Source organism: Vulpes vulpes, chromosome 8 (genome assembly GCF_048418805.1).
Source record: "Vulpes vulpes isolate BD-2025 chromosome 8, VulVul3, whole genome shotgun sequence".
Lineage (NCBI taxonomy): Eukaryota > Metazoa > Chordata > Mammalia > Carnivora > Canidae > Vulpes > Vulpes vulpes.
The window spans coordinates 18,536,928-18,557,974 of record NC_132787.1 but is presented as its reverse complement, the minus strand read 5'-3'; the positions used below and the strand labels follow the sequence as shown (position 1 = coordinate 18,557,974).

The following is a 21,047-nucleotide window of genomic DNA, read 5'->3' as shown; positions in this document are numbered from 1 at the left end:
AACTCATGTCTCTCCACCTACTGGGCCCTAGACCTGTTCATATATTCAAATCATGGTAAAGAAATCGGACTCAGGGTCACCATGACAACCTCGATACCTCCTTACACTCTTAATAGTGCTTCTGAATTGAACTTTTCTATTGAACTACCAGGCCGGTAGACTAATATTCATTATATATCCGGATCACTTTCTTTTGAGAAAAGATAAAAGTACTCCAAAAATACAAATAAAGTTTAGCAGAGGACAGCAGAGGAAAAGCTGCTTTATCTTTTCTACCTTTGAATAAAGGTTAATAGAATAACTTTGGAATTAGATCAGGCTCAAAACCTTGCTCTCCCACTTGGATGGCTCCATTCAAAGTGAATCTCTATAAATTCTCTTATCTGTAAAATGAGTGTAATGGTTATGTGGAAATAAATGAAGACTAACCAAATGAGAACAAGCTCTGTTGTTATACATGATCTGGCCATTGCCCATTTGTATAGTCAGTCTCTTAGTTGCACCCATGAAAAGCATCATCACGGTGTGATCATGTACCACATGCTCATTAAATAGAAGTACAGTCTCTACAGGTGTTTGGAACCACTTCTACCCAATACGTTTTTCTTGATGTCGGTGCTGGAGTTTGGATCAGAACTGGGTGAATGTGGAGGAAGTCAGCTTGTCCTTCCTGTGGAATTACATCAGTTGGAAAGGCATATCAGTTGTAGACAAATTGCCTGTGAATTTGTTAGGAGAATCTGAAATTGTCCATCCCATTCATTTCACTTCTGGGAACTGTCCAAGCCCAAAAGAAACTCCTAAGTCTTAATAGGTCTCTAAATTCATCCTGAGTTTAGGATGTACCTGGGGAGACAAATAAGCTTAAAGCTATTGCAGGTATTAGAGGTTCTATGACGAGAACTCTCATGTGATGAGAAACAAGGCACCTTATCCTGAACAGGTAGGTGTCTTGTTCCTCACTGTATCTCCAGCATCTACCACGATGCCTGCAACATAGTATATACGTAACCAGCAGTTGAATGAATGAATAAGTGAATAAATGGATGAATTTCCCAACTTAGATCAAGGAGCTATTATGAAAATAAGAGGTGTCACCTTGCCTACTACTTGCTATGTAATTTAGATATTCCCGTATGTTCCTTTTTTTCACCAGAACTCCTAAAGTCTGGTTGAACTAAAAATAACAAAGCGATTGGTCACAGAATTTATAATGATAGGCAAAGTCACAAATGACTATTTTGGCCACCCCATCTCCCCCTCCAAATGCAGAATTCTGGAAAGGAAATGTGAATGAACGCATTAAATGGAATTTTAAAGCACTGTTCAATGAGCAGGAAAGATGACTCAAAGTAACTTCTTATTAGCATCCATGTGAAGTGGTACCAAATTTGAACTTTAAAAATGTTAAAGTTATTCAAATGATTTCACAGAAATATATTCCAAGCCAGTTGGTTCACACAGCCTTTTGGAGACCATACACATCCACATGGCAGGCACAGTTTCTTGACTTTTGTATGACAGAGTCCTCGAAGACAAGGATTTCAAGACAAGAGACATGGCTTAGCATCCAGCCATTGCTAGTGTGCACTGCATCCCCACACATCCATTTATCCATCCATTTGTTCATTTATTCGGTCACTTACATAACATTGATTGGCCACGTAGAATTTCTCAGGCAGTAGGGCTAAAAAGTGAATCTACTACTCCTGCCCTCGAAGAGCTTGGTTTATGATGTGAGATCAATGATGAACACAAATGCAGCTGAAGACAGGGTCTCGTGGAACTTATTCATTCAGTTATAAGGTCTGAAGCACAAAACGATAACTACAGTCTCTGCCCTTGAAAAGAACTTCGATTCTTGTCAGCAGAAAACTCGTGTACACAGATATTTAAGATAGAATGTGGTAAGTGGAGGCAGACAAAAATTCAGACTTGGGAATTCTCATACCTTCCTTCTCCTTAGCCCTACATCTTTCCTATAGCTTGGGGTGGGGTATGTAGAAATGGAAATGGAATCAAAATTCATTTTTTATTGATAAGTAAGCATGGTGTTTGCCCTAGGTATGAAGCAGGTAATTGCTAATACGTTGCATTGGCCGGTAAATTCTGAGATAGGCAGCAGAGGTCAGACTATGAACAGCAGCCTTAAGAATATGAAAGATATTCTATCCCTGGCCACAGTAAAATGAACAGAGAGTGGATTTAATATTCCAGTAAAACTGTGAAAAACACATGAAACACAGGTGATGTGATTGGCCTAGGGCACATTCATTACCATTGTCAAAGAGTGTAAAATGAAGTCTGTATCCATTTAAATAACATGATATATAGAGGAGAGAGCAGAGTGCTTCTTTTTCTCTATGAAAGTGATATTAAACAATTAAGCCTAGGAAGCTGTCCCAAACACAACTTCGATAGATTGGGTCTTTCTGATAGCTTGCACTTTGCTGTACAAAACCTGTTATCTTTCTTCTGATACTGTGTAGCTACTACCCACAGTTTAATATGGACATGAAGTAATTTTTTCAGGTCTATAAGGAACTTTCTTTTCAAGACAAATGATTACAAATTTTATGGATTTTTAGTAGTCATTGTACATCATTAGAGAAGAATAGGCGCTGTTTGTACTTGCTGCGCTTCTGGCATGGATTAAGAACCTACGCAGGGAATTGTAAAGAAAAGCATTAGCCTTAATTCAGAATTAATCCTTCATAAAGGCCTAACTGCATATTTCCAAATAGTATGTTCATATTTATTTAGGTATTTCCTGAGAGACTGTCAACTTATTGGCACAGGTTACGATCAGTAAATTCCACTAGAAAATAAGGATTTCCAATTCACCATATTGATTTATATACAGTATATGGGCTGCTGAAGTGAGCACTATTGATTTATTTTTTTTGCACTATTGATTTATATTTAATTAATTATATTAATTCAAGAATGGTTAGTTGGTATGTGGCAATGGCTAAGCTCCTGAAATCTCCCTACATGAGGTGACTAGTGCTGTGTCTTTTCTTTGGATGGGTACAGTTAATAAATACTGCATTTAATCATTGACAGTGGCATATCCTGTTAACCACAGAAACAGTGGTATCTGTTAAAGAACCATATATACCATTATGACATTTTGGTGCAAACAATAGTTTGGGCTGTGGTTTTATAGCAATTTCTCAGTGTTATTCTATGAATCAAGTTGTCTTTTTGGTGAGTTTATTGAGTTTATGACATTAAATTAACTTCCTTTTGGGGCTCCTGAGGGGCTCAGTCAGTTAAGTGTCTGCCTTTGGTTCAGGTCATGATCTCAGGGTCCTTGGACTGAGTCCCACATTGGGCTCCCTGCTCAGCGGGAGGGAGCATCCAGGGAGCTTCTCCCCCTGCCTATGTCTCTGCCTATCTCTCTCTCTCTGTTTCTCATGAATAAATAAATAAAATCTTTAAGGAAAAAAAAGGCTTTTACACATCCCAACTATTTTGTTTCCATGTAGTTTCCCTGATTGAATAACAGATTGAGATACGGTTACATGGACTGGGAAATAGAAATCTCAAACTTCATTTCTTGAGTCTACTTGAGTGTCTGAATAAGTCTTTCAACCCATACGAGTGCAGACTGTATCTTATTAGAAGAAATTAGGACACCTTGATATGTAACTTTTCTCATGCTGGGGTAATGCAATATGTTTATTAGTCATCAGTATACTATTCTACTCTCTGTGCATATATTTGAACTGTACTTTTAAAAATCTTTTAAGAGGCTATTTGTTTCAACTTTTGGTTGAAGCAGCAAACAGAGGAAAAAACAGTATTTTAAAGCTTTAGTTATTTATTTGAAAAGATGTGTCCCCGTTCCACCTCTTTCAACACATGTGTTATTATGGGTAACAGCTGCAAAGTAGTAAATATGCTGGTAGTAAATATGCAGAAAGTCTTTCAATCTTAGCACAAATGGGAGGTCAGAGATGAAGTTCAGACAAAGGCTCTGGCTGGACTGCAGCTACTTTCTGCAGCATCCTGTGTTCACCACATCCTACTATTATTAGAAATGAGAACTCGCAAGTAAGCAGATTATTTTTTTGTATTGTTTTAAGAAAAAAAAATGAATCACAGGGACAACCTAGGCTTACATTAAAGATATAGGCTAAGGTACAAAACATGATCCGGCGTCAGAACACACTCAGTTAAATTCCTTATACCTAAATCTCTCTTCCCACTTAGGTGTGAAGCCATGGACTAGTCATTAAAGTGCTTCTACTTGGGCCCTACCTCAGACTTTCTAAATCAGAACTTCAGAACATGGAGTATGGTTATAGGACAATTTTAGATGATTCAAATACCCACAGGGCTTTGTGAACCACCCCCTGACTTTTTATTCACTGATTAAAGGAATCAGTCTTTCAGTTCTGAATCATTCATTTATTGACGTAATATTTATTAAGACACTTTTCATTGCACAGTACTGTGCTAGTTAGCATGTAAAGAATAATACAGTATAAAATACATCTGTGTCAAGCAATTTGGGTGACAAGATGTGTCCTCAATATCTATTAATAAATAAACAAGAGGTATTTGGACTATTAAGTAGTATTAATAGTATAGCATGTAACATCCAGAACAAGAGAAACATCATTCTGTTCTGATCAGATGACACTTGGCATAATAATCTCTCTTGCTTATCACTTTATTTGATTATTAAAACTGCTCTCAGAAGCAGATAGAATATTATTTAACAGCAGGGGAAATTGAGTCCTAGAACTGTCAAGATTCAAAATTGAAAGTTACATGACCATTAGAAAACCGAGAAATAAAATGTGCTCTGTGGCTAACACCTACACCAGTATTCTTCTCACTGTACCTATATTACAGCTCGCATAATTTTTCATTGTTGTTACTTAAGCTGAGTCCATTTAGAGATAAAAGAATTTACTGATAATGAATACTTTGGTGGAAAACCAGACAAGAGAAATAATTCCAAATAACTAAAACTTCCTTCCTCTCAATATGTATTTTATGTTCAGCAACTGAGCCATATAGCAAGGATTTTATTCTTTAAAATTTGTGAGAGAAGTCTTGCATATGGTGAATGTGTTAGAGGAAAATATAATGATTGTGTTGGTTCATTTTGTGTGTCAATTTGGCCAGACTACAGAAGTAAATTTGTGAGGGGAGCCCCAGCATCCTTGAAGAGCTCAGTGATCATTCTTCTCTGCAGGCCAGAATTTATAGTGGGAACTGCTGTCATTAAATTGGGAGACCTAAATGGAGTGGGGATACTGGTACAGCAGAAGCCAAATGATGACCCTCAATTGCCAAAGTCAAAGTGGTCATGGTTCCATAATGAACAGCAGAATGAAGAACAAATCAGAATAGTCTGACTTGTAGAGAACTAGGGCATTGACTGGTTGATCATGGTGTTCCTAGAAGTGAAATATATGGGAAGCCTACTAAATTCTTCCTTGATCTGTATGAGCAGAAAAGTCCAAGGTCAACTGAACAAAATTTTTAACTTGAATCATAAAAACAGAGTTATGACCCCTTGATCAATCCCCAGATATGAGCCACAATGAAGAGGAAGCCAGGTCCCCTTGAAACAGAACCCCTGAATCTTGCTAAAAATTTATTCTGTTAATCTTTCTCCAGCTATCCCCAAAGGGACATTCAATCTTTAATCAGGGTAATTGTACATTGGAGAAAAAGGAAATGATGAGAGCTTTCAGGGACACTGGGCTTACTGGACTTTGGCTCTGAATTGACACTAATTCTAGGGAACCCAAAATAAAATGTCACTCTGGTCTTTTGGTCAAAATAGGAGCTTATGGAGGTCAGGTGATCAATGGGGTTTTAGGTTAGAACCATCTTGCAGTGGGCTCAGTAGATGTCTGAACTCATTCTGTGGTTATTTGCTCAGTTCAGAAAGGCATAATTGAGGAACATGTGGGTGGCTCAGTCAGTTAAGCCTCCAACTCGATTTCAGCTTAGATTATGATCTCAGGGTGGTGAGATGGAGCTCTGCATTGAGCTCCATGCTGGACATGGAGCCTGCTTAAGATTATTTCTCTCCATTTCCCACCACCCCTCCCTCCCACCCTGCTCACATGCTCGCTCTCTCTCAAAAAAAAGAAAAAATATATATATATAATTTATAAATATTATATTTTATATATTTATATATTAAATATATATTGTTAAATATATATTAAATATATATTATTAAATATTATAATTTATTATATATATATAAATATATTTAACAACTGGGAGAATTCCCACATTGGTTCCCTGACTTGTGGAGTAAGAACGGCCAAGTGAAAGCCACAGAACTACCTCTACCTAGAAAAATAGTAGACAAAAAGAAATACCTCATTCCTGGAGGGACTATAGAGCCGAGTGCCACCATCAAAGACTTGAAAGATGCAGAGGTGGTGATTCTCACCGCATTCCCATTTGACTTGCCTATTTGGCCTGTACAGAAGACAGATGGCTTTTGTAGAATGACGGTGGATTGTCATAAGCTTAACACAGTGGTGACTCTGCTATACCAGATGTGGTTTCATTGCTTGAGAAAATTGGCACATCTGGTGCCTGATATGTGGCTAATCTGGCAAATGCCTTTTTCTTCATCCCTGTTGATAAAGACTACCAGAAGCAGCTCGCTTTTAGCTAGCAAGGCCAGCAAGACGCCTTCACTGTCCTACCTCAGGGATCTATTAGCTCTGCAGTTCTGGGCCATAATTTAATTTCCAAGAATCTCAATCACCTTGCCCTTCCATAAGATGTAATTTTGATCATTACATTCATTGATGGCATTATGATGATTGGACCTAGTGAGCAAGAAGTAGCAACTGCTGTAGACTTATTTGTAAGCTATCTATTTCCCAGAGGGTGGAAAATAAATTTCAGGAACCTTCTATCTCAGTGAGAGTTTAGGGGTCCAGTGTTGTAGGGCACATTGAGATATCTATTCTTAGACAGGGGGTTAGTTGCTGCATCTGGTTCATCTTACAACCAAAAAAGAGGCACAATGCCTAGTGGGCCTCTTTGAATTTTGGAGGTAACATAGTCCTCATTTGGTGTGCTGTGCTGGCCCATTTAGTGAGTAACCCAAAAAGCTACCAGTTTTGTGTGGGGCCCAGAACAAGATAAGGCTCTGCAATAGGCCCAGTTGCATTGCAAACTGCCCTGCCACTTAAGCCATATAATCCAGCAGATCCATTGGTGCTTCAAGTGTCCCTAGCAGAGAGAGGTGCTGTTTGGTGCCTTCTGCAGGACTCTATTGGCGAATCACACCACAGACTCTCAGGATTTGAGAGTACAGTCCTGCCATCCTTTATGGGTAGTAACTACACTCCTCTTAAGAAACAGCTTTAGACTTGCTATTGGGCCTTCATAGAGACTGAACACCTAACCATGGGCCACCAAACTATCATGCAACTTGAGCTGCCCATCATGAACTGGATCTTATCTTACTCCCCAACCACAGAGTTAGGCATGCACACCAGCACTTCATCATCAAATAGAAATTGTATGTATCTGATCAGGCCCAAGAAAGCCCTAAAGACACAAGTAATATACATGAAGAAGTGGCCCAAATGCCTGTGGTCCCCACTAGTACTATGCTACTTTTTCTCTCTCAGCCTACATCTATGACCTCATAAGGAAATCCCTATAAACAATTGGTGGAAGAAGAAGAGATGATATATAGTTACCACACAAAGTGAACAACTGCTTCTCTTTGGGACATCCCCTGAAGGACAATGGGAATAGAATGTCAAGTGACACTCAGTGAACAGAATGTCAAGCAGTGCATCTGGTTATTCACTTTACTTGCAAGGAGAAATGGCCAGATTTGCAACTGTTTACTAATTTATAGCCTGTGACCAATATTTTGCCTGGGTGGTCAGGGCCTTTGAAAAAAACATGATTGGAAAATTTATGACAGGAGAGACTGGGGAAGAGGCATATGGTATGGACAAAAATATGAAGATACTTGTGTACCTCATGAATATTTACCAAAGAGTGACCATAGCAAAGGAATATTTTAATAATCAAATGGATAGGATGACCTATTCTGTGAATATCCAACTACCTCTGTTATGCCCCAGTAGCTCATAAACCAAGTGATCATAGTGGCAGGGATAAAGGTTATGCATGGGCTCAGCAACACAGACTGGCTCACCAGAGCCAACTTATCTACAAACACACTGGTGAGTGCCCGATTTGCCTGCAGCAGAAACCAACACGGAGTTCTCAGGGTGATAAGCTAGCTACCTAGAGATGGATTGATTACATTGGACTACTTCCATCATGGGCCAGTGTTTTGTTCTTACTGAAATAGAACATGTGGATTTGCTTTCCCTGCATGTAATGCTTCTACCACAACTACCATGAGTGTACTTGTAGAATGCCTATACACCATCATGGTATTCCACACAGCATTGCTTCTGTTCAAGGAACTCACTTCAAAGCAAATGAAATGTGGCAAGGGGCTCATGCTCATAAAATTCACTGGTCTTACCTTGTTCTCTACCACCCCAAAGCAGCCAGTTTGAGAGAATGGTGGAATGGCCTTTAGAAGACTCATTTATAGTGCCAGCCAGGTGGCACTACCTTGAAGGACTAGGCCAAGGTTCTCCAGAAGGCTGTACGTGCTCTGAATCAGCATCCAATAGATGGTGCTATTTTCTCCCATATCCAAGATATGGAGTCCAGGAGTTTTGGGGTGGATATGAGAGTGTCACCACTCACTATTATCCTAGTGGCACACTAGCAAAAATTTTCTCCCTCTCTCCATCACCCTGTGTTCTGTTGGCCTAGAGATCTTAGTTCCCAAGGAAAGAATGGTTCCACTAGGAAATGTGACTATGATTCCATTGAACTGGAAGTTGAGATGGCTGCCAGGCCACTTTGGACTCCTCATGCCTCTGAATCAACAGGCAAAGAGGAGAGCCTCCAGGTGGGCTGGGGTGACTGATCCTGACTACAAAGGGGAAATTCCATTGCTACTTCACAAGGGAAGAAAAGAAGAGTAGGTCTGAAATACGGGAGATCTCTCAGAGTATCTCTTAGTAGTACTGTGCCCTGTGATAAAGGTTAATGGAAAGCTGAAATAACCCAGTGCAGGGAGGACTACTGATGGCACAGGCCCTTTATCCTACCAGGTAAAGAATCATAGCCAGCTGATGTGCTTGCTGAGGAGACAGTGGAAGAAGAGATTTATAAACACCAGCTACAGCCATGTGACTAATTATAGAAATGAGGATTGTAATTGTCATGACTATATTTTCTTGTTTTATTATGAATACATTGTGTGTGTATAAAACAAATATGTTTGTTTTCCTTACCACCTGATCCTCTTATCATGTAACATAAGATGTATTGATTTTATATCATAGTATTTAAGTACTTTCAACTTTATGTCATAGTATTTAAGTTATGGGATATTAAGAAGAGGAGTAAACATTACCCAAAGACTTTGCATTCTCTTCTGGGGAAAGTGTGTTTTAATTGTATGCGAAATAGTTGTATAATGTTGGACAGAAGTATGAGTTTATTTGGATTTCTGTGAGTATAAAGTTGACAAGAGTGGACTTATGATGTTTATTTTTATATGTCAACTTCGTTAGGCTACAGTGCTGGATACCAGTTAAACATTATTCTGGATGTTTCTGTTAAGGTGTTCTTTGAATGAGATTAGCATGGACATCAAGGACTTTGGGTAAAGCAGATTATCCTCCATAATGTGAGTGGGCCTCATCCAATTAATTGAAGGCTTTAATGGAACAAAGACTGACCTCCCCCAAGAAAGAATTCTGCCTTTTACCTTAAACTGCAACTTTTCCTTGAATCTCTAACCTGCAGATTTTGGATTGACCAAGCCTCCATAATCTCATGAGTCAATTTTTTAAGAAAGCCTTTTTAAAGATTTCCTCTGACATCTGCATTTAATTTCTTAAATCTATCATCCTCCGTTTCTCTCCCCATCTTCTTCTCCCCTCCCTCCCCCTCTTTCTTTGCTCTTCCCTCTCTCTTCCTGTCCCAGTCTCTCCCCCACCCTCTTTCTTTCCCTTTCCCTCCCTCCTTTCTCCTTTCTGTCTCTGTCTCTCTTTCTCCCTCTGTCTATAGATAGATGGGTAGGTACAGATATTCTATGTCCTGTCATCTTTTTTTAAAAAAATAGTCTTTAGTTCTTTTTTTTTTTTTTAAATAGTCTTTAGTCCTAAGCAGAGCATGAAAAAGTAGGTTAGCTTATTATCTATTCAGTTGGGTTCCTTTGGTCATTGTGTTAATAGATCAACCATCCTTTTATTTATAACCCGACCCAATTTATAATTCATCAAGATAAAATAGGAAGCATCAAGATTTTCATTTGATTGTGACTCTCTTGATACCATTTTAGAATCTTCATATGCTGCCTGTTGTTTGACTTACCTGTAATCAATAATTATGATACCATGTGTTTTCATAATGCCTTATTATTTAGAGAAAATGTTTACGTATTAATTAGTCACATCTAACACAGTGTGTTGCACATAGGCAGTCCACACACCTATTTAATCAATTATGATGAAATAATGAGTTTAGGTCATATTATTTTCTTTTTCATTTTTTTAAGACTTATATATTTATTTGAAAGAGTGTATGAGTGGGGAGGTGGGGCAGAAGGAGAGAGAATCTCAAGCAGACTCCCCACTGAGCACTGAACCCAACACAGGCTCCATCTCACCACCCTGAGATCATGACCTGAGCTGAAACCAAGAGTTGGCTGCTCAACCAACTGAGCCACCCAGGGGCCACTCCTTTTTAATTCTTGTTAAATTTGGAGGGTTCTTTGAAGACTTACTAATGAGCTAAGCAGAAGGAAACTAGGAAGACTGTGTTAATGTGATTAATTTTGAGTTCCTAAAGCCAGATGGGAAAATGATACAGGTTTACTCCAGAACTGAGAGTGATAGGACCTTTACTTTTACTCATTTATTTTACTCAAGTTATTTTGCTCATTTGTCAAGTTATTTTACTCATTTGGAAATGTTCATGTCTCTGTTCATGTGTGTCTGTGTGTGCATTGGCCTACTCAGGATGCTATGATAAAATACTATAGACTGGGTGGCTTTAACAGACATTTATTTTCTTACAGTTTTGGAGGCTACAAGTCCATGATTCATGGGCCAGCAAGTTCAGTTTCTGGTGGGAACTCTCCTCTTCACATAGTAAATAACTGCTTTCTCTCTCTGGACTCACACAGCCTTTCCATGGTGCCTCTTTGAGAGACTGCTCTCTGGTATCTCTTCTTACTATCATTATGGCACAGGTCCTGTCAGGTTAGGGCCCTACCCTGATGACCTCTTGTAACCCAAAGGCCTTATATCCAAATACCATCACAGTAGGGGGTAGGGTTTAAATATATGTGTTTGCAGGGGACATAATTCAGTCCATAATAGTGTGTAATGTCAGTTGAGCCACACTTTAAAAAATAATTTAAGTACATTTTAAACTAAGGAGGTTTGTTTTTGCAAATTTCTTTGTACCTTTTTTTGTCCACAGCAAAAGAAGAAACTATAAAAATAGTGGCTGCCATTACTTTCTGAGAACTACTTTTTTAAAGTATGTATTATTAAACTACCTTTTAAATCATGGAAAGAAATTATAGATATGAAATGAGACTCTTTCCTTTGAATCCTATCACACGGTTAAACAGCTACTGTCAATTATTTCACTCACCTGCCAATCTTTCCCACAGGTATTCGTAATGGACATTATGATATTTTCACAAACTTATGTGGCCTCCTTTTAGTCATTGAATAATATTTTGTAAATGCATTTATGCAATTAATTCAACACACATATTGGGAGAATTTCAACCGTTCAGTTTTGATGAAGCAGAACAACTTTCATTTGCTGAATTTTACAAAATAGCATCAATTTTCTTCAGTAGATCAGCCCATATTACCGTGTCCATTGCCAACCAACACTCCATTTGCCTACCTGATTTATCTCTTAACACACAGGATCTTTGAATCTTCAAAGAAGGCACAGAATTACATAGAGATGATATTGGCTCAATTTATCCATAGTATTATTTATATTCAGCAACCAAGACTGATGGTTTTCCTCAACTGTTCTCACGCTGTTCCAATTGCCATTCTTTCCTAAGCTTGCCCATAATTGGGTGAAATTGAGAAGCTTATTCTGTATGGAAGGTGGAGTTCCTAGTCTAACTTAAAGCACAGAGACCAAAAGAAAGTTGGTTTGAAAAAAAGTATAACATCTTTATCTGAAGAAGTTTTCCTTCATCTCCACTTTGAGTATAATCAGGATTTGCCACACATGTCATTTGCTTGGGTAGATGTATGTAGCTATGAACAATTTAATAGAGGTAAAATCCTCTTTGTATTTAGTTTCACAAGCAGAAATTTAAGCCTTGAATATTGACTTTGAATGTGGTATGCTATTATAAAATGAGCATTGAAGAAGGTCCAAGAACAACGATTCTCAGTTTTCCCTGAGATCACTTTTAACAAATCTTAGACACATTTTGGGTTATCATGCCTGGCTGGGGAAGAAGGATGTTATTACCATCTAGTGAGTAGAGGCCTAGGACGCAGCTATATGCTAAACACTTTACATTGTACCAGACAACCCCTCCCCCTGCCCCCACCAAGATTTATCCATCCCAAAACATTAATAGTGCCAAGACCAAGAAACCTCGGTTAAGTAAGATTCCTGGGGGACGGGGGGACGGGGGGTGGGAAGCACCTTGTTTCTTTTTGTAAAATGCTTTTCTCTAAAGGACTATCAAGAAATTTGGATAAACTAGTCTCCCTTAAGTATCTGAATCTTAATTTTTTATTTTCCGGAAGAACCACTCAAAGAATTATTTCCATATGCTGAAACGTGCAAAAAAAATGTATATAGCTTGGCACAACAATCATGATTCAGTATTTTGACATCTGTTCTCTAGAGATGAGAACAGCCTCATTTTACTACCAAAAGGAGAGTAAAAACTAGCTATTTCTCCTCATGACGATGAGAAATGATCTTAAGGGGAAAAAAGGCTCCAGAATAGAAAGGAAGACTAAGCTGCCTACAGCCTATTCACTACTATTCCCAGTACCTAGATAGTTTCTGGCACATAGTAGACATTCAATAAAAATACCCTGGCTGACTTTCAGAGGCCCCCTCATTTTTCATTCAAGCATCATATACCCTACGTTACACAGGATGATTCTAAAAATTGTCAAAGTGGCTTAGACTTCCTACAAGCCATATCATGAGCATTAGGAACAGGAAATGTTCCTTTGCTCTCTGAGCTGGCAATCAAAAGATATGAAAGGCAGACCATGACTGGTCAGCTGGTCCTAAACATATTCCTCCTTCTACAGTTGCCTATCATCCATTACTGATTGTAAATTAATTTTTAAAATAATTATTTTAATGAATTATATTCAGGATTAGTAATTCCGAGACTTTGCAAGTTTAATATATGGAACAGAATTCAGAGAGTCAAATTTTATATAAGAGTTTCTCAGGCCAGGAACTACGCCATATACTGAGAGTGGGGCAAGAAGTAGAAAATCGTCTCTGATACAGCTTTGATCTGAGGATGAGGAATTCTTGGACATTTTTCAGAGTCACTTGCCTTGATTGGAGTCTTGGCCACACTCCTCTGCCACCTGCTCTTGAAAATTGGGTAATGAGTGCCACGAAATACTGATTTGTTTTGTTTTCCTGTCAGAGAACTCAGTGTACTCTGCCGTGGTTTTGGTGTGTTTGAGAAGTATTTGGACTCCAGACAGAGCAGGCAAATTCTATTCTTTGGGGACACATCAAGTCTTCCTTTGTCCTATCAAGAAATGAACTCATTAGAAATATACTACCTGCTTCCTAAAAAAATTTTTGTCACAGGTTACAAAACTGTGTCTGGGATCAAAATTTCTTAAAAAGATATTCACATTTCTAGAAAATATGATAACACTAAAGCATGTAAGAGTGCAAAACAAGCATCTGATCTCTTTAGAACAAAGGAGGTTGGAGATAACTCTATCCAAACTCAGTTTCTCTTCTATGTTTTCCTTCCAGCCATGCTCATTTAGACCAAATATAGTAAAGGAGTATGGTGCTGAAACATTTTCATACATAAAGGAACTGGCAAGGTTTATCATCAAGTAGAGTTGCATTTGGGGAAAACAGTTTACTTGGCTTGATGACTGATTGAGTTGTAAATCATCTCCTATTTCCAAAAGAAGGTATATAAAATGCATAAGACAGAGCACTTAAAATAAATGTCAAAAGGAAAAAACAGGAACTATTAAGAGGAAAAAATGTATAACCAGTGACTATATTAATGACTAATACTTACTGAATATATACTATAGGTAATATCTCTAAGAGTTTTCTTTTTTAATTGATGTATAATTAACAGAGTGTTATATTAGTTTCAGATGTACAATATATAATTCAACAATTCTTACATTGCTCAGAGTTCATGATGATAAATGTACTCTCAATTTCCTTTATCTATTTCACCCATCCCCCTACCCACCTGCCCTCTGGCAACCATCACTTTGTTCTCTGTATTTAAGAGTCTGCTTATTTGTTTCTTTTTTCTTTGTTTGCTTTGTTTCTTAAATTTCACCAGTGAATGAAATCCTATAGTATTTGTCTTTCTCTGACTTATTTCACTTAGCGTTAATCTTCTGGGTCCATCCATGTTGTTGCAAATGGCAAGATTTCATTCTTTTTACGAAGTAATATTCCATTGTATATTATGTATGCCACATCTTCTTCATCCATTCACCTATTGAGGGACATTTAAGTAATTTTTTTATCTTAGCTATTGCAAATATGATTCAGTAAACATAGAGGTACATATATCTTTTCAAATAAGTTGTGGGGTTTTTTTGTTTTCTTTAGGTATATACCTAATAGTGGAATTACTGGACCATTGGTAATTTTATTTTTATTTTTTTTAAGAATTCTTTATACTGTTTTCCACAGTGGCTGCACCAAATTGCATTCCCACCAACAGTGTACAAGAGTTCCATTTTCTCCACATCCTCACCAACACTTGTTATTTCTTGTCTTTTTGATTCTTCCCATTCTGACAAGTTCTAAGGTGATAACTCATTCTGGTTTTGATTTGCATTTCCCTGATGATGAGTGATGTTGAGCATCTTTTCATCTGTCTCTTAGCCATTTATATGTCTTAGTAAAATGTCCATTCCTGTCCTTGGCCCATTTTTAATCAGATTATTTGGGGTTTTTTGATGTTGACCTGTATGAGTTCTCTATATATTTTGGATATCAATCCCTTATTGGATACATCATTTGCAAATATCTTCTCCCATTCATAGGCTGCCTTGTCATTTTGTATTGATGGTTTCTTTTGGTGTGTAAAAGCTTTTTATTTTGGTGTGGTTCCAATAGTCTATGTTTGCTTTTGTTTCCCTTGTCTGAGGAGACACATCTAGAAAAATGTTTCTATGGCCAATGCCAAAGAAATTACTGCTTGTGTTTTCTTCTAGGAGTTTATGGATTCAGGTCTCACATTTAGGTCTTTAGTCCTATTTTGAGTTTATTTTTGTATATGGTGTAAGAAGGTGGTCCAGTTTCATTCTTTTGCATGTAGCTGTCCAGTTTTCCCAGCATCATTTAATAAATAGACTTTTTCCATTGTATAATCTTGCCTCCTTTATTGTAGATTAATTTTCCATATAAGCATGGTTTATTCCTGGGCTCTCTAGTCAGTTCTTTTGATCTATGTGTCTATTTTTGTGCTGATAGAATACTTTTTTGATTACTAAAAGTTTTTGTAATATATTGACTCATATAATCCTTGGCTCAACATTATTACATGGACACTTTTGTTATCCCCATTTACCTATAAGCAAGCTACAAGACAGAGAGATTAATAATTTGCCCAAGGTCACAGAGCTAATAAGTGGCAGAACTAGGATTTGATTTCAGATAGTCTTGCTTAGACCCTGTGTGCTAAACTAGGATGTCATCCTGCCTTCCAAACTTGGTGACAGCACTTTTCTGAGCTTCCAGGCAGGCAAGACAAGACTCTTCAGTACTTTTCCCAAGTGATAAAAACTTGAGAAAATGATTAGATAGATTGTAATATGAGTAACATTATGATTAATTGCCATTTTCCACAAGATCAAGATGTGTTCTTCAAAATACTGGTTTTCACATCCACCCTCAATAAAAGGGTTCTTTTTTTTTTAAGATTTATTTATTTATTTTAGAGAGAGAAAGAATGGTAGGGGGAGGGAGGGACAATCTTCAGGCAGACTTCCTGCTGAGCACAGAACCTGACATGGGGCTCAATCTCACAACCCTAAGATCATGACCCAAGCTGAAACCAAGAGCCAGATGCTAAACAGTCTGAGCCACCCAGGTGCCCCAATAAAAGAGGTTTAAGTAGTAACTCAGTGAATATAACTAACGTGATTTGAAATCCAGCTTTCCTAAAGTGAATAGCCGTGATGCTTGGATGGGATTTCTCTCATTGGTCCTTATTTTATTTGCATTTGTAACAGTCTGTAATCGTCTTGTCTACATATTTACCTATCTTTGTATTGCTGGCCTCTTCTACTAGACGGGAGTGTGAGGATCTGTCTGCCTCAGCCGTCTGTTTATCTTCGTACCTTACTTAGCACAGAGTCTGGCATGGCAGGTACTCAAAATTATTTCTTGAGTAAATTCATGAGTGTATGAGTCCTCCAAAGGCAAAGAGTTCTGCCGAAGAACAGCCTCAAGATCCTTACAGTATAAATTATGATGCTATGTACAATTTATAAATTACAACTAGTAGGAGTTCCTTAAGGAGTTCTTGGTAGGGTAGTCCTGACTGCCATTGACGAGACGGGGTGCTGACTCTCCTACTTGTTTTCTTCTTCTTCCTGAGCTCTGATGTCAGGGCCAGTCCCTGGAGTTGGGTTCTGTAGGATCACCCCAACACCACCCAGCAACTCACTGGGAACCTGGTGCTGGTGGCAGTGACAGTGACAGAGAGGAAGTCCACACCCACACCACAGCACTGTTCCCTTCAAAGTTCTTGGCTGCTGCTCTCAATGGACAGTTGTAAACCCAGACTTACAGAGATAACACTTCACGTGGCCTCCCAGGAGCAGGTGGTGCCTCCCCTGAGAGGCCCAGGCCCCAGCCCGCATCTGGCTTCTTCCCACTCCCAGGTCTCTTGTCTCTCAGTGCTCCAGGCAATGGCCTTAAGTGGCCCGAGCCCTGTGTCCACTGGGCCCCATTTGGGGGCTTAACAAAGCCTCCAGTCCCTGGCCTCGCTCGGCCAACCTTCTCTCCCCTTTGTCTTCTGCAGTGTTTCAGCCCTAAGAGGAACACGTGGGGCAAGGCGGACACTAGACCCCTTTTCAGCTCAAGAAAGAGAAAATGTATTTATTCAGCAATGACTGGGTAGGCCAGGGCCCGTTAGTTTAAGTGAAACCAGAAGGTATTTGCTCCCGGATTTTCTCTAAAGAAAACTGCAGCTGAAATACTGGTTACATCATAATTCTTAAAAGAATGTAATGGCTGTTCTAAGCTTTGTTTTCACAGGTTATGGGTCCACTCCCAGCCGTGTCATCGACACTCCCGACACTCCCGTGACACTGAATTCCTTCTGTTCCCTCCAGGCAGTGCAGCCTGCCACACCTTGCACCTTTGCTCTTGCTCTGGGTTAAAACACCTTCACTCCAGCCCTTCCCTGCCTGCACAGTTCACCTCAGGGCAGGGATGGGCCTCCCTGAAATTTCCAGATCCTGCTCTACACATTTGTTTTAGCACTCACATATTATACTTAATGATCTATTTAGATGTCTGTCTCCTCCGTTAGGCTATGAGGAATCTCTTGAGAGTGGGAACCATGTCTTACTCATTTTTATTTTATTTTATTTTTTATTTTTTTTATTTTTTGCCACAATTCCTGGTATAAAGTCTGGCATGCAAAACGGGCTCAATAAATATTGACTGAGATGAATCGTGTTGTCAATAAAGTATGGTGCTCTCACTCTGACCTTTTTCTGCATTCGGAACTCCTGGAAGCACTGGAAACATTTTAGATTGTCTGCATTTTAGAACTTCCGAGAATGTAATGTTTTGTTCCTTCTTTTCCTTTTCAGGAACCTCTTTCTGGAGCTATAAAAGACAAAGAGAAGAATCATGTCCATGATTGCAGCTTTCTATAGTGGCAAGTCCATTCTCATTACTGGGGCCACAGGCTTCATGGGCAAAGTGTTGATGGAGAAGCTATTTCGCACCAGCCCTGACCTGAAAGTCATTTACATCCTTGTGAGGCCCAAGGCTGGCCAGACAACGCAGCAGAGGGTTTTCCAGATCCTAAATAGTAAGGTATGCCGTAGGGGAAGAACCCTGGGACAAGGTGACTCACTACAATGTTCCCTGACATCCCCAGACTGCTAGTGGGGGCCAGGATGCCTGGGCAGGTAGAGGAGAGGAAACAGAATAAGATGGCAACCAGCTGCTCACAGAAAACCTGTGATGTTTTCCTGTAACTGAAGAAAGAGGGCCTAGGCTCTAGCCAGGGCAGGTGAGCAGATACTCTATGTTCTGGAAATAACTGAGTAAGAGTCCAAATGCCAAAACCCCCAGTGTGGACTCTCCAAGCTCAAAATCTGTCAGAATTCAACAAAACTCTTTCCTATACCTTTCTTCTAGATTCAAGGTAGTTCCTGCCCCACCCCTACCTCCCATTTGGGGATGTTCTGTTCTGTTCTGAACAGATAGGATTAGTTAAGTAGCCATGTGATAATACTTCTCGTTGCCCAAACTCCACCCAAGGTTTAGGTTTTATACACTTCTTCTGGGTCACTTGGCATTTCAGTCATCCCAAGGGTTCTTCTCAGGGGAAGGACATGCAAAATGAAATATTATATGCATAAATGAACATTTGGGTAGCAAACCCTCTCAGTCCAAAAAAGGATTATGCATATCCTCCCATGTTTTACCAACTTGAAGATAGTACTGGCTTTGGTCTCACCAGTATCTGAGCTCAAATTCTGGCTTTTCAATCCATTGTCACTGTACCTTGGAAGCTCTAGTGTGCAGCGTTCAAAGTAGGAGCAACAGCAAACACTTCCCAGGACTGCTACAGGAGTTGAAGGAAAAAAGGCACATGTCTGGTTTATAGTCCTCTTTAGAATATACGGGGTCCTTTAGGGTTGGCAAGAGGAAAATGTAAAGAAGACACTGTCTTACAGTCTCCTTTCCTGTGTGTCAGAATGCTCACATCTAGCGGAGGCAGTGCCTCCAGCACAGCACACTGCAGACACCCAGTAACCCCGGTGGGCACATCTGTCTGCCAGGCACCAGGATGAGATTTTGGTACAAATGATCATCAAGAGGGACGGCTGGGTGGCTCAGCGGTTAAGCATCTGCCTTGGGCTCAAGGTGTGATCCTGGAGTCCTGGGATCAAGTCCCTCATTGGGCTCCCTCCATAGGGCCTGCTTCTCCCTCTGCCTGTGTCTCTGCCTCTCTTTCTCTCTCTCTCTCTCTCTCTGTCTTTCATGACTGAGTAAATTAAAAACAACAACAACAAATGATCATCAAGAGAATCAGGAAAGCCTCTCCTTCATCTCATGGCATGACTCCACAGTGGGACAAGTAATAGTAGTTGCCAGTTACTGGCAGTAGGTGTAGACGCTATTCAAAAGCTTCCTCATGTCTTATTTCATTGGTTTTTGCAACAGCCTGTGAAGCGAGAATGACTCGTATCCTCAATTTTTATTTTTATAGAGGGGAAAACTGAGACCTGAAGTGTTAACTTACCCGAGATCACCCAGCTAGGAAATGAGAAAGTCAGACTTCAGATCTCTTCAGTCTGGCTCTCGAGCCAGTATGCTTGCGTCTCCCCTGCACTGCCTGCGTGGTAACCAGTGGTTCTTAAGAGTAAGACCAAAAGGCTAAGTGGCATAAAACCAAAATCTAGAATAATGTCTCAGATCCCTCCTCAGACAGCTTTGCTCACCTATATACCCCTAACAGACTGTTTTTATCACATAGCAAACATGTCTTTGTAGCCAGCTTATACATTTCTAGATAAATATTGTGGCAGAGAGTCTTGTGGTCAGCGCAGCTTTACCTACTATTCTCTTCTATGACATTACTTTTGTTCTGGAAATCTTGGTTGTACTATATATAACTTCTCTATGAAACTGGCTTGTGAAATCTCTACACCTGTTTCCACTCTTGGGCTATTTATTGTCAGCTGTTGACCTTTATAAATAGTGGTTCTCAAAATGCAGTCTCTAAACCAGCAGCATCAATATCCTCCCCGGGAACTGTGTGTTATCAGCTGGTGCTTAAAGAGCAGAGGCTTCAAGGCAGGCTGACCTGGGTTCAAATCTCAGCCCTACCATTTAGTAGATGTAGGACAGTGGGCAAGACACTTACTTTATTGAGTTTTAGTTTTCTTATTTGTAAAACGGGGTAATGCTACCTTGCTCACCCAGAAGCGTCTGTCTGTCTATCCACCTCTGTCTCTCTCCACCCACTCAAGTCTTTCTGGATTCAGATCCAAGTCCGACATTATTAGGTATGGTATGGCTTTAACCACTATCCCCTGTGCCTCACTTTCTACTGTTATGCTAATTAGAGTTTATTGTATAGATTTCTTCATAAACTTTACCTAAGAATTATGGGAGGAAAGAAATCTGTTGTGCATTATATGACTGAAAAACTTAGTATCTGTGGTCAAACGCCGTGTCTGCATGACCATTTTGTGGGTTTTTTCTTTTTTCCTCTTTTCTTTTTTTTTTTTTATTACTTTTATTTCTTGAGGGCCTTAGACATCTAAAGAATTTTGAGAAGCTTACACACTATGTCTGATTGTTTTTTAAGGCAACATCTACCTCCATTCTATGTTGTCATTTATAACAAAAGGGAGCAGAATTCTATTACTTATTATAAACAAGCCTTTGGTTATGCAAATACCCACCCTCTTGGCACTCTATGGAATTTGATACCTACAAAATGGTATTCCATGGGGGAAAACAAGGATGTGCTTTATTTTGGG

At 39.3% G+C, this 21,047-nt stretch overlaps 1 protein-coding gene across 3 annotated transcripts in view; it reads left to right on the top strand.

The window, feature by feature from the left end:
* The window catches only part of FAR2 (fatty acyl-CoA reductase 2), a 131,957-nt gene that overhangs the window by 68,527 nt on the left and 42,383 nt on the right, over nucleotides 1-21,047 (top strand). For all 3 annotated transcript variants that reach the window (XM_072765658.1, XM_072765656.1, XM_072765657.1), the window contains one exon: nucleotides 18,135-18,363. In XM_072765658.1, coding sequence (XP_072621759.1) covers nucleotides 18,175-18,363 — 189 coding nt within the window. In that variant the 5' untranslated portion in view covers nucleotides 18,135-18,174. The remainder of the gene's footprint in view (nucleotides 1-18,134; nucleotides 18,364-21,047) is intronic.